Source organism: Solanum stenotomum, chromosome 9, assembly GCF_019186545.1.
Source record: "Solanum stenotomum isolate F172 chromosome 9, ASM1918654v1, whole genome shotgun sequence".
Classification (NCBI taxonomy): Eukaryota; Viridiplantae; Streptophyta; class Magnoliopsida; order Solanales; family Solanaceae; genus Solanum; species Solanum stenotomum.
The window spans coordinates 40,367,952-40,380,581 of NC_064290.1; the positions used below are offsets into that span (position 1 = coordinate 40,367,952).

General features: G+C 35.7%; 1 protein-coding gene across 5 annotated transcripts; it reads left to right on the top strand.

Annotated features, from left to right (window-relative positions):
- Positions 1-939: 939 nt before the first annotated feature.
- On the top strand, positions 940-12,231 carry LOC125877143 (uncharacterized). Of its 5 annotated transcripts, XR_007447573.1 has the most exons (4): positions 940-1,146; positions 3,305-3,441; positions 3,566-3,616; positions 11,624-12,231. XR_007447573.1 is itself a non-coding variant. In XM_049558473.1 (3 exons), the coding sequence occupies exons 1-3, from the start codon at positions 963-965 to the stop codon at positions 11,625-11,627; spliced, it is 303 nt and encodes a 100-aa protein (XP_049414430.1). In that variant the 5' UTR covers positions 940-962; the 3' UTR covers positions 11,628-12,231. The 5 variants fall into 5 exon arrangements, 1 of the variants encoding a protein (XP_049414430.1); XR_007447575.1 differs by lacking the exon at positions 3,566-3,616; XR_007447576.1 differs by lacking the exon at positions 3,305-3,441.
- Positions 12,232-12,630: the final 399 nt, after the last annotated feature.

A 12,630-nucleotide genomic window follows, 5' to 3' on the forward strand; every position in this document is an offset into this window, starting at 1 on the left:
TCATTAATTTGGTTTTGAGTATGATTTTTTGATTTCTGTAATGCAATAAAAAGTAATTTTCTTAATTATGTAATTAATTTGGTGTTGAGTATGATTTTTTGATTTCTGTAATGCAGTAAAAAGACATTTTCTTAATTATGTAATTAATTTGGTTTTGAGTATGATTTTCTGCTTTTTGTAATGCAGTAACAAAAACATAGTTTCAGAGATTAAGCAGACTAACAGAGGATTCAACATGCTATTCACTGCGAGAAGGGCTCGTATGGATTTTGCTTTGGTTGAAGACAAGTCAGCTTACCGACGTCACCAAAGATTCATTTGGCGTACTCTCGATTCTCTGGTAAGGTCCAGAGCAATTGATGATTCTATTAGGACAGATGAATTCCTAGCCGTCGAATGTAGGGCTGACGTAGAAGGTACATTGGGAGGCTACCCTGAAGTTCTTCTTAGATATGGCTTCAAGTTGAGTTGGGGTTCAATAGACGCTCGGAAGTCCTTTCTAGAAGAAATCGACACAACAACGTATACTCCCCAAATGTGCAACTTAATTTGGAATGAGTTTGGGCTATACGACAAAGCCATCCACTTTAGAAATGCACTCTTGAAAAAAAGGTTTTACAAGCATGTCAAAAATAGCAGATTGAATATACCTACCAATCGTAAGCTGCAAAAACACTTCCGAACCTATGTTACTTACATAAAGCAGCGGGACCGAACTAAGAAAAACATGTCAGACAAGGATCTCCAATATTTTTTTATGGCTCTCCCAGCAGACATTCAGACATCATTTAAGTCTCATTGCACAAAATATTGTTCAGCATTTCGAGACTTCATTAATCAGACAATGGTAACCCATTCACAGTATTTGTCTCGAGTGGTCAAAACTGCCAATCGTGCCATACGAGATAATGAGGCTCTGGGTGGGAATGAGAATGAGAACGAGAACGAGAACGAGGAGGATAATGAGGGGAATGAGAACGAGGAGGATAATGAGACTGAGAGTGAGTCCGGGAATGAGAACGAGGAGGATAATGAGAATGAGAGTGAGTCCGGGAATGAGAACGAGGAGGCTGGTCCAGAGGCTGATCCGGCTGGTCCGGAAACTGATCAAGAGGCTGATTCAGATGATGTCTAATAGTAGAGCTGGTATGTTTGCTACAAATTCTGTGAGTTTATGCATTTTATAGACTCTCTTGATCTGGCATAGAATTTTGGCAGATAGGTGTAGATCCTTCTCTTCTCTTCTTGTTTTTACCTTCATACTGCCACTGAAGTTGTATCTGTGGACATCCTTGTAAACTATTAAAACCCATCCATTTGTCTAACCAAAAAAGAGTCTTGTTGTCATTGTTTACCTTGATAATAGATTGACTTTTAAGGAATGGCCAGGAGAGCCTGATGGATAGTGACTTATTTAGTTACCCAATTATCCAGCTCCCCATACTTGTTTTTTATGACATTACACCATAAGGCTTGAGCCTCTTGTGGGTGTCTCCATAACCATTTCACCTTAAGAGCTTTGCTTTGGTTTTTAAGGTTCTTGATGCCTAATCCACCTTGCCTTTTGGTTGTGATTATTTTCTTCCATTTGACCAGGTGATATCCTTTCTTCTCCTTGTTGCCTTGCCACAAAAAAATTCTCCTCATTTTATCCAACCTTTGAGCCACTACCGGCTTTAGTTTGGGAAAGAAAACGTTATTTGTCATTGCATTTGTGTAAATTGGATTACTTTTTAGGACACACTAACTGACCTCCAAAGGGACTGGGTGACTGACTGGCATGCTCTTCTTGTTTAGAGATACATTTGTTTTATTATCTTCCGATGTTACTTGTTGAGAATATCTTGTCCTCTTCCTTTGCGCTTTTCTTTGTAATATTTTTTCTCATGGAGAAAAACATATTCTTGCATCACCCTATTAGAAGATCTGATCATTTCTACAAATGTGTATCATGTATTTTCTATTGGGTGAGATTTCTTCTACAGTTTTTATGTCCATCTTTTATACCCTGATCAACTATTAATAAAAGCAAAACAACTCTTCTGTTTGGAACACTTTCTACAGGAAGAAAGGGTATTCAGATATTTGTTTATTGTTTAAGCATATACTCTATATCTCTTGGTAGTGAAACTTGGAAGCATTTTAGGTAAGGGTGCAGAGTATTTTTTAATTTCAATTAAGCTTTTGAGCAAGTGAATTAGTTCATTGATTTTTCTATAACTTGTTGAGGAATATGTGTTAAATTGGTTATCAATGCAATCAATGCAGAGTGAGATTTTAAGTCATAAAGGTGATAGTTAACTGTTGTGTCATTTTATAGTTTAACCACAAAATGGAGGAGAAAGCGTTGTTCCCATCAGTTTGAACTTTTGATGTACTAACATAATTAGCTCTCGTCAACTATGGTAACATGAAGAGACTATAAAAAGTTGTGAGCTTATTGAATACTCACGATATGAATGTTTTGTTAGACTATATTGTAAGCTGCCACAATTGCATATTTAGTCAGTTGCTATGTACTGACAAATACATTTTCAATTATTGATACCAAGTTTATTAATAATAGTGTTGACACCCAATTTTGGACCTCCACAATATAAATTAATCATCGAACTTCTTCAATTTCGAACGATTTGAAATAATTAGTTTTATAAAAAAATTAAAAATATTTTTCAAGTTTCTTTTAATTAATTTTATCATTTTTATAATTTTTAAGTAATATATATGTTTTATATAATTTTGTATATAATTAGTATAGTTTATAAATTTTTGAAAATAGTCTCAAAAAGATTGTGTTTTAATTAAACATTNATACTCTATATCTCTTGGTATTGAAACTTGGAAGCATTTTAGGTAAGGGTGCAGCGTATTTTTTAATTTCAATTAAGCTTTTGAGCAAGTGAATTAGTTCATTGATTTCTCTGTATCTTGTTGAGGAATATGTGTTTAATTGGTTATCAATGCAATCAATGCAGAGTGAGATTTTAAGTCATAAAGGTGATAATTAACTGTTGTGTCATTTTATAGTTTAACCACAAAATGGAGGAGAAATCGTTGTTCCCATCAGTTTGAACCTTTGATGTACTAACATAATTAGCTCTCGTCAACTATGGTAACATGAAGAGACTATAAAAAGTTGTGAGCTTATTGAATACTCACGATATGAATGTTTTATTAGACTATATTGTAAGCTGCCACAGTTGCATATTTAGTCCGTTGCTATGTACTGACAAATAAATTTTCAATTATTGATACCAAGTTTATTAATAATAGTCACACTTCTAAAACTGAAAAGCTTTGAGAGGAGAAACAGCTTTTCATTCAAGGTAACAAAAGAAGCAAAAGAGAATGCATCTATAGATTCATTTGGCAAAAACATGGTGAAGGTGCTTCCCCTGTAGACATGGATGAACATGATTTTACCGTTGTGGCTGAATTGATGTAAGTAACAGAATAAGGTTAACACTAATTTGTCCTCTATGCAAGAACTATTTAAAATAAATTTTGCTATTTTGCGATCTTCAATAGTTGTTAATTTTTTTTCTGGTTCATTTAAAATTTTTAGGTGTGTAATGATGGAAACGGGTGCCTGATCCATATGAACAAAAGATCTCGGGTATGTCAACATAATTTCAAGATTTTCTTTCCAAGATGTCATTATTTTCTGTAATTCAATTGCTCATGCTGAGCACAAAATGAAAGCACTACCTTTTATGGATCAATTGGTAGGCTGTGATAAGTTGAAAAGTAAATATAATGGGGAGCTTTTTCTTAATATAATAAATATAGGATCTCTCCCTATAATATCATGGTAGTAAACAATTGGAGTTTATGAAGTTTATAACGGAGTGAGGCATGTCTTTTCAAGAAAGAGCTTAAAGCCAAGATTTGTACCTTAGTGTACAGACTGTTCAGGTTCTTCTCGAGTTTAAGTGCAAGACCAAATAATTTCTCAAAATAAAAATAAAAATGCAAGAACATGATCTGTAAAAAAAAGGTTGAAAACATTCAAAATCTGACTTTCATGCTTAATTCAACAAAGTAAGAAACATTTTGTAATTAAGTGATCTATTTGTATAAGTTGCCACCTATTCTTGCCAAGGCTGTTAGTTTGTTTTCTCTTGATCCGTACATCTCTTTTTTGGTTTAAATTTGTATAGTGAATCCTATGCTTTGGGATGCTTAGTACATTTAGCATATTTCTGGAGCAAATTTACCTGTGGTTTGCGTGATCTGCTTCATAGATTTAAGAATATGTTTTTTTCTATTTGTTGGCTCTGCAGTTTTTTTGTTCCTTCTCCCGTTGTAATATTTTACTTAGTAATAAATAAGATAGGGGTCTATGTCATGCTCCATCACCATGGGAGGTGAGAGCCTTGATGGTTGAATTGAATAAAAAATAGTTATTTACATTGTGTTAATTGCACCTGCCCAAAAGTTATTTTAATACCTAAGTTTCAAGAGTGATTAGGAGTTAGAACTCCATCAAAGCATATGTGTTTCCTTCATGACCAAATACACTCCAAAGCCCCAACTATGTCTCTAAGTACTTAACATTGGAGTAGAAGGTGCCATATATCTTTTTGATACATAACAGTTGTGGTACGGAAATCCTCTTCTATTTAGGGCGTCATATATCAAATGTATTTCTAGAATGGCAGCCAACTAAAGCAAGCAACAATGGATAGTATCTTGATTCCATATAGATTTTTATGGCTAAACATCTACTGTTGGCATTGACATAGCCATCTTTAATAGAGTATTGTTGTCCCCATATTGACTCCCCCCCAAGAATAATTGGTCTTTTACATCCGGTTTCACCTTTAACGCCTGCTTTTGTATAAACAATATACTTATTGCTAAATACAGCTTGAGACTCCAATGTCGGATATAGAAATAATTGACCTTTTTTCATTATTGTCGTCTTCAGCTATTTTAGATGTATTATCAATCCTCATTGCTGCATTAGTTGCTCGTCTGTGTCCTGATTAATATTATCAACTACTCATTACAAGATCTTTTTTTTCATCTCTACTGCGATGTCTTAAACATTTTTTCCCAACGGTAAACTAATATAATCCCCAATACTTTTCTACTTCAAGTTCATTCTCGCAGCATCTTCCGTGCTATTGTATAATGGGTTACTGCATACTTATAAGTGAAATCATGTTAAATTCTCTCATTTTCATCACTGATAAGATAAATATTTTAAAGACGTAATCATTTTTCATTGACATCCTCTGTGTATTCTCTAATTATTGGTTATTCGGTCATCCAACATAACGTCCCAGGATTATATAAGAGGACACAATTAAAAAAATAATAATATATTTTCAAGTGTTCTCTATATAGTAGGAAAATGACAATTTGAAAGGAATATTTTATCCCATATGTACTTTAGAACATGGTTGATCTCTTTTNAAAAAAAAAAAAAGATAAATATTTTAAAGATGTAATCATTTTTCATTGACAACCTCTCTGTATTCTCTAATTATTGGCTATTCGGTCATCCAACATAACATCCCAGGATAATATAGGAGGACACAATTAAAAAAATAATAATCATATTTTCAAGTGTTCTCTATATAGTAGAAAAATGACAATTTGAAAGGAATATTTTATCCCATATGTACTTTAGAACATGGTTGATCTCTTTTTTTTCTTTTCACTCACAACAGTCCCAGGCATTTTCATTTCTTATTTACCATCAATGTGCATTTTCCAAATCATGTATTTCTTTTTAGTTGATAGTTTAACCGTTTTAAGAAATGCTTCCATCAGCTTGTTTAATTAGCACTATGTTTGGTAACAATTTTATGAACCATTTATCAACTTGAATGCAAATATATTTTTGATGAATTTATAATTATTGTTATTGCAGTTTATTGGAAATTGTTTCAAAGCTTATGAAATTTTTTGGTTGATATTGCTAAGACTTGGAATTTCGAGTAATTCCTGTAATGAAGACAACAAGAGATCATCTTCATTTAAAATTTCATTTGCACTTCTCTGTTTGTTTGTTCAATTCCTAAAATATGATGTTAGTTCTGTGTTGGTCTTGGTGGACTAATCATCTTGAGTTGATGCAGGGCAAAATAATAGTTGATAATTAACTTGCGAAATCTAATTGGTTGGGTAGAACAACATTTCGCCTTTAGATTTTCATTGTATTATGGACATCCCCACTGATGGAGGTGGTCATGTGAAATTGGCGTAACAAACTAGGGGAAATATTTATACACATACTATGGTTTGGCAGTATCAAAACAACTCATTACTTATTTTATTTTTTTGGTAGAAACTGACAATTTTATTAATACCAAAATTGTTACTTACATACCCAAGTAAGAGCTGACCACTTACTTCTCCAACAAAACTAAACAAAAATGTAGCAATCTAGAAGCAAAACTAATAGCAATACTATAACTATCTACTCCTTCATTATAATGTCTTCTTCCAGCTCCATGTCAAGGTAGTCGATCCAACAACTGTAGTGCAGTCCTCCATTTTGGAAGGTCTCTTCCGCGAACTTGAATATGGAGGGCAATCTATTTGCTGACTCTGTCGCAATTATAGGATCTTGCTTGGAATTGCATGTTGTTTCTTTCCCGCCATATAATGTATACACCCATATCAAAAACACAGCTGACAATTGCACCTTCCCAGTCTTCTTCCTTGCTCAGGCATTTGCCCGTTCCAATTCTTGCTGCCAACTCCCTATGGTCCTACTTAAACCCAACCACAACAACAGTCTACTCCATAAGGCCCTAGTCATAGGACACTCAAAGTAAAGATGATCAAATGTTTCAATAGATGCAGCACAAAATGCACAAGCAGGTGAAACCTGAATTCCAGACTTTTGTAGTCTTTCAAAAGTTGCCAATCTTCGCCAAGCTGCTAGCCATACCAGAAACTTGTGTCTGGGATGAATATTGTGTTGCAGGGCTATACTCTTCCAGGGGACCTTTGAGAATAGAGGCATAAGGCTGTTGTACATTTTCTTAATGGAAAATTGACTATTCTCAACCACTGAATTCATCTTACTTCCAAGGTCCTCTGGCTGGACTAAGGATTCTAGAGACTTTCTGGATTTAATTACTTTTCTTACCACCCATGTAGCATTCAATGGAATAGGACAAATTTCTAGTGATTCATTTTTTATATAGTAGGCGTTCACCCATCGTATCCATAAGCAATCTTTTTTCTGATCAATATCCCATAATAACTTTAGAATAGCAACATTATTCCACAATTTCAAATTCATAATGTTAAGTCCCCCCGCAGCTTTTGGAAGGCATATTTTATTATCCCATCAAACTGGGGCCTTCCTAGAGCTAATAGTGGATCCTGTCCACAAATAAGTTCTACATATGTTGTTAATATTTTCACAATCCTCTTTGGTAGCACAAAGATCTGGCCCAGTAAGTTTGCATGCCAAATATTGCAGTTTTTATCATTTGGATTCTTCCGGCATACGAGAGTAACTTTGCAGACCAACATTTAATTCTTTCTGTAATCTTCTCTACCAAAGGCATACATTGAGCAATAGTCAGTTTCTTGGATGATATAGGGACACCCAAGTACTTGAATGGTATATCCCCTCCACATATCCCAAAGTAGCCAGTATAGTCTGTTTCAGCTCAGGTTTAACACCTGTCATAAAGATGGAGGTTTTCTCCTTATTAGCTTGAAGCCCTGACACTACAGAGAATCTCTGAAAAGCTCCTTGTAGCAATTGAATAGACTTCATGTCAACATACTCAGTTCCCGTTGAAGGTATTCCATTGCCAATACAAATAGGTAAGGGGACATAGGATCCCCTTGTCTAATTCCTCTTCCCCCTCTGAATTGCTTAGATAGGCCCCCATTTATCACTAGTGTATACGAGACTGTAGATATACACTCCATTATCCAAGATATGAACTTAAAGGGAAAGCCCAGTTCAGCAAGCAATCTCCTTAGGAACTCCCATTCAATGAAATCAAAGCTTTTCGTGAATCCACTTTCATTGCACATCTAGGGGATAGTCCCTTCCTAGAATACCACTTCAGTACCTCATGACTGAATAAAATATTATCAATGATCTATAAATGCAGACTGAGAAAGACTGACAATAGAACCTATAACAGGTTTGATTCTGTTGGTCAAGATCTTTGTGATGATCTGGTATATAGTAGAGCAGCAATTAATAGGTCTGTAGTTTGGTACTTGGGTAGGGGTAGCTTGTTTAGGCACAAAAGTAATGGCAGTAAGGCTAATCTCTTTCAACAGCTTCCCAGTAGTAAAAAGTTCTCTGACAACACATAACAATCTTCTTTAACAGTGGTGCAATGCTTAGTAAAGAATTCCACTGGGAATCCATCAATACATGGTGTCTTATCTAGGGCCACCCCTTCCATTGCTGTCACAATTTCCTGATCAGTGATCGAAATTTTAAGCAAGCATCTTTGTTGGTATGATAAATAGGGGCCATTCCTTATAACATCCACATTCGGGCATGGCAAATCCACCACAGCTGTTCCCATCATTTTTAGTGAAGCTTGAAATAAACTCTTCCCCCACTAGCTTTAGGGTCCTGCAATTTAATCCCATTAGATGTATAAACAAATGTAATGTTGTTCTTACTACTTCTAATCTTCATTTGAGCATGGAAGAACTTGGTATTTGAATCTCCACTGTTAATCCAATTAATTCTAGATTTTTGTTTGAGAACCTTCTCCTCCGCTAAGCTCCATTTTCTGATATCATTCAAAAGGACTGATTCTTGCTCTATTAACTCACTATTGAGAAGTTGGGTTGCCATTTGACTTTGTACTATTTCCAAACTCTGTCTAGTTGTTTGTAGCTTCTGGCTGTAAGAAGCCAAATAGGTATTGAGGTCCTTCAGTCCTATTTTTAATGCTTTAAGTTTGCTCCATAATTGTCTCATTCTAGTACCAGTGTATCTTTTATTCCACACAGTTGTCAGAATCCCTTCAAACTCAGGGTGCTCCAGGACTGTTTTGAATAATCCGAAGGATTTTGGTTTAGAAGGAGGTCTTGTGCTCACTTGAATAACAATTGGCGAATGATCAGATACTCCTGGACTCAAAAACTCAGCCTCCACATGCCCATAGTTCACTGTCCATTGAAAGTTCCTAAAAGCCCAACCTATTTTTGGAATGTACTCTACTCCCATCTTGCTGCCTATCACAGCATGTAAAGTGTCTCCCTGATTGTCTTAGAGCTGTCAGTTGCAATGTGTCGATGCATCCCTGAAAAGCTTGTGTCTCTCCTGGTAACACAGGGGGGCCAGTTCTGTCTTCAGTAGCTAGAACATTGTTAAAGTCCCCACATAGCAACCAAGACTTCTGGATGCCTCTCCCCAATTTGAACTAGGTCCCTCCACCTCTCCTCTCTATTCTGACTTTCATTCTTTGCATAAATAACTGTGAGATAAGCTGAGAAGTTTCAATTTGCCTCTGAGACTTTACAATGACATATTGTTCATGGATTACTAATACTTGTACCTGTATATGAGGCCTCCGTAGTAGCCATACCCTACCATTATATGCCATAGGGTAATTGAGACAATGGTTCCAATCAGGCACGACCTTCCTTAGTATATTCCCAGACTAATGCATTTTTGTTCTAGTTTCAATAACACCCAATACATCTATCTTATTCTTTTGCAGAAAGAGCTTCCTTTCGTAATGTTCCAAGGGCTGGTTTAGCCCTCGTATGTTCCAGGTAGAGATAATTATTTAGGGATAAGAGTACCCCAGGGTCTTTAGTCTGAGTGACTTCCTCTTCCTGGAGAGCTGCATAACTATTTACAACCTTTACTTGTGCCTCTGTTTGCAAAACTTTAATTGACTGAGTTGAGTTTGTGATATTAGCTGGCGCATCCGTCCTCCGTTTATCCACTACTACTCTGTTAGTAGGTGGTTTATCCTGCTGAACTACACCCTTTGCCTTCCAGTCATATCGGGGTTGCTTAGCTTTCCTGCTCCTTTTCCTCCTCTTGTTTTTAACTTCTTGGGATTTACGTTCTTCATGTACATCCATTTCAGCATTCCAGCACGCTTCAACTTTGTGCCCGAATTTCATACACTGTGCAAATTTTTGGTCTCCAATCATACTCAATTTCTTGCTGAATTGAGCCTGTTGGCGTCACTATGTCAATAAAATGCAGAAGTGGTTGTGATACATCAGCTTCAACTAGTACTCTAGCATATGAAATTCGCGTCATTGACACTGTGAAGCTGTCAGTGTAGAGGGGTTTCCCTATGGCACTTGCGACCTTGCTTAATGCCTCACTAGACATCTAGACCAGTAGCCTACCGGAAGCCCTGGTAGCATTATCCAGAGAGGAATAGTGGTGATACAGTCTGGGTTAAACTCAAAATCGATACTCCAATTTTGTAACACAAAGGGTTTGTTGAAGAATGTATATGGACCAACCTGCATAACTCTCTCAGTCTTCAACAGTTTCAAATCGAAAAATATAGTATCCCTCCTCATGCATCAGAAGCTGGGGTTTCTTTACAAATTTCCAAGCATTCATAATAAAGTTTTCCATCGTTTTCTGGAGTGTCACCTGTCACATGCCGAGTAAGTGCTGATTTCCAGTAAATTTCTTGTTCCTTTAGGTCATCCTGCTCGATGGTTACATAAATTTTTCCATCCTTAGAGCTAGGTGGTATGTAGCTTAACGTCTTAACTTGCTTCACGTTCCTGTTGTCCTCATAGTCTGTCTTCTCCCCCAGCGTCGGCCTGGCTGAAGTACTCGATTCAGAAAACTATAGCCTCCAGACCGCCATTTGAGTGCCATTTAACGCAGCCCCACATGGTTCCAACTGTATAGAGGATGCAGAGTCTAAATCCTCCCCTTTGTTTTCAATAATTGATTGGTTCCGATCTGGGATAAAGCTTCCAAACTTGATTTCTTGCAATCTATAGCTAATACCATCCTCCGGGCGTAATCAATTCCTTCTCCGATCGTGTCTCTTTACTAGAAATCGAATATCGTTTCATCCTGACAGTGCACGTTAGCAGACCTCGCTAAAATGCGCTGAGAGCACTCATCCGAAAAAATTGATAATGAACTCATTTGTTAATATGACATTTATGTGTGACTTTCCTTTCTGGTGAATATCTGTCTGATTCTTATTTTTAGTTAATTTAGCAAGTTTATAAAATAATAGCATTTGATTTTATCTGCTTTCGCTTGCTCTGTTATTGATTATGTTCCTCATATTTTCTGTTGGATATGTTGCGAGACTATATATATATTCTTAGCTGATTAATCTTCACGCCTTTGCTAGAGAGATAGATTAGTAGCCCAAGTTCAGAGTACTTTCTGCGACAAAGAAGATAGATTTTCATTGGTTCATCTTCGTTTTAAATTTTATATGCACTATTTTTTGTGTGCTAATGTGTGCCATTTTTTAATTTTGTTTCTCTCAGTCACTTTCACTTCTTACTTTGCGTTGGTACTTGGTTTTCTTTGCTGCTTGTTGCTTTTTAGTCTGATATTTGACGGAAAGGCAAAATAAGTGCTATCTTTGTCTGAATTAATTGAACCTCAACACTGTACGATTATTGAAATACTGACATATCATCTTCAATTCAAATGTAACAGGTGATTTTGATCGAAGACTCTTTCCTTTGAGCAAACTTTAATTTGTGGCCTCTCTCTGGGTCTGTACAACATTTCTGCATATGATTTTCACATTCATCTTGTTTACACATACGACACACACCAGGTGGTGTTTGAAGAAGTGACTCTTTGGAAAGTTCAAACTTTATTTGGATTGTTGAGTAGTAGACAAAAAATTAATGTACTAGCAGTATTAAAGAATTTAAGGTGTGATAGACTCATTGGTCTTTTATGAATTGAGTTTAAGCTAATCTTCATGCTTTAATCTATCATTTGAGAGTGGAGAATTAGATTAATAATCATATTTCGACTTTGATTCCTAAGTTTGAGATCGGAAGGAGAAGATTTAGGTTAACTTTGTTGAGTGTTGAACTTGCTAGAAATAGGGGTTTAGATTAAGGTATTGGGTTGCTTTGTTGTTGAACACGATTGCAATCGAAAGAAAATTTCGTGAGAAAACACTGATCGCTAGGAGATTATTGTTGATTGATGATGACCTAGCCTACCTTTGATTGATTTGCATGTGTTGAGATGACAATGGATCGTTGAATGAGAGTTGGGTTTTGAATTTTCCAGTTCCCAATTATCCCTTGATTTGTTCTTTGCCCAAATCCTTTGTTTAGTTACCAAAATCGCTCTTAATTTGATAATCTTGTATATTGTGTGTTTAGGTTCAAACCCATTTGTCTTTTTGATTGCCGATAAATTATTTTTTATGGGATTCGATTCAACTCTTTTGTTGGGTGTTTATTGCTAATGACAACTTATTCTCTTACTTGTTTCGAAGGTAAATTAAGTGTTATCAATAATGATGAGAGCTACAAACACAAGGAGTAAATTAAGTGTCATTAGTTATTAATTTTTGCTCAATCCTGATTTTTTTTTGTTTTTAATTGCTCGAATCTTTGATTACCTGCAAATTCAAACGTTATCTATTTTTACAAAAAAACTATGATGTGATCACTTTCTTTTTCCATAATAAAACTAAA

Bases quoted from the DNA above. Each gene is read 5' to 3' on its own strand.
- LOC125877143 (XM_049558473.1), top strand. From the start codon at position 963: ATGAGGGGAATGAGAACGAGGAGGATAATGAGACTGAGAGTGAGTCCG. The intron at 1,147-3,326 runs GTATGTTTGCTA...TTTTCATTCAAG, and splicing joins GATGTCTAATAGTAGAGCTG to GTAACAAAAGAAGCAAAAGA.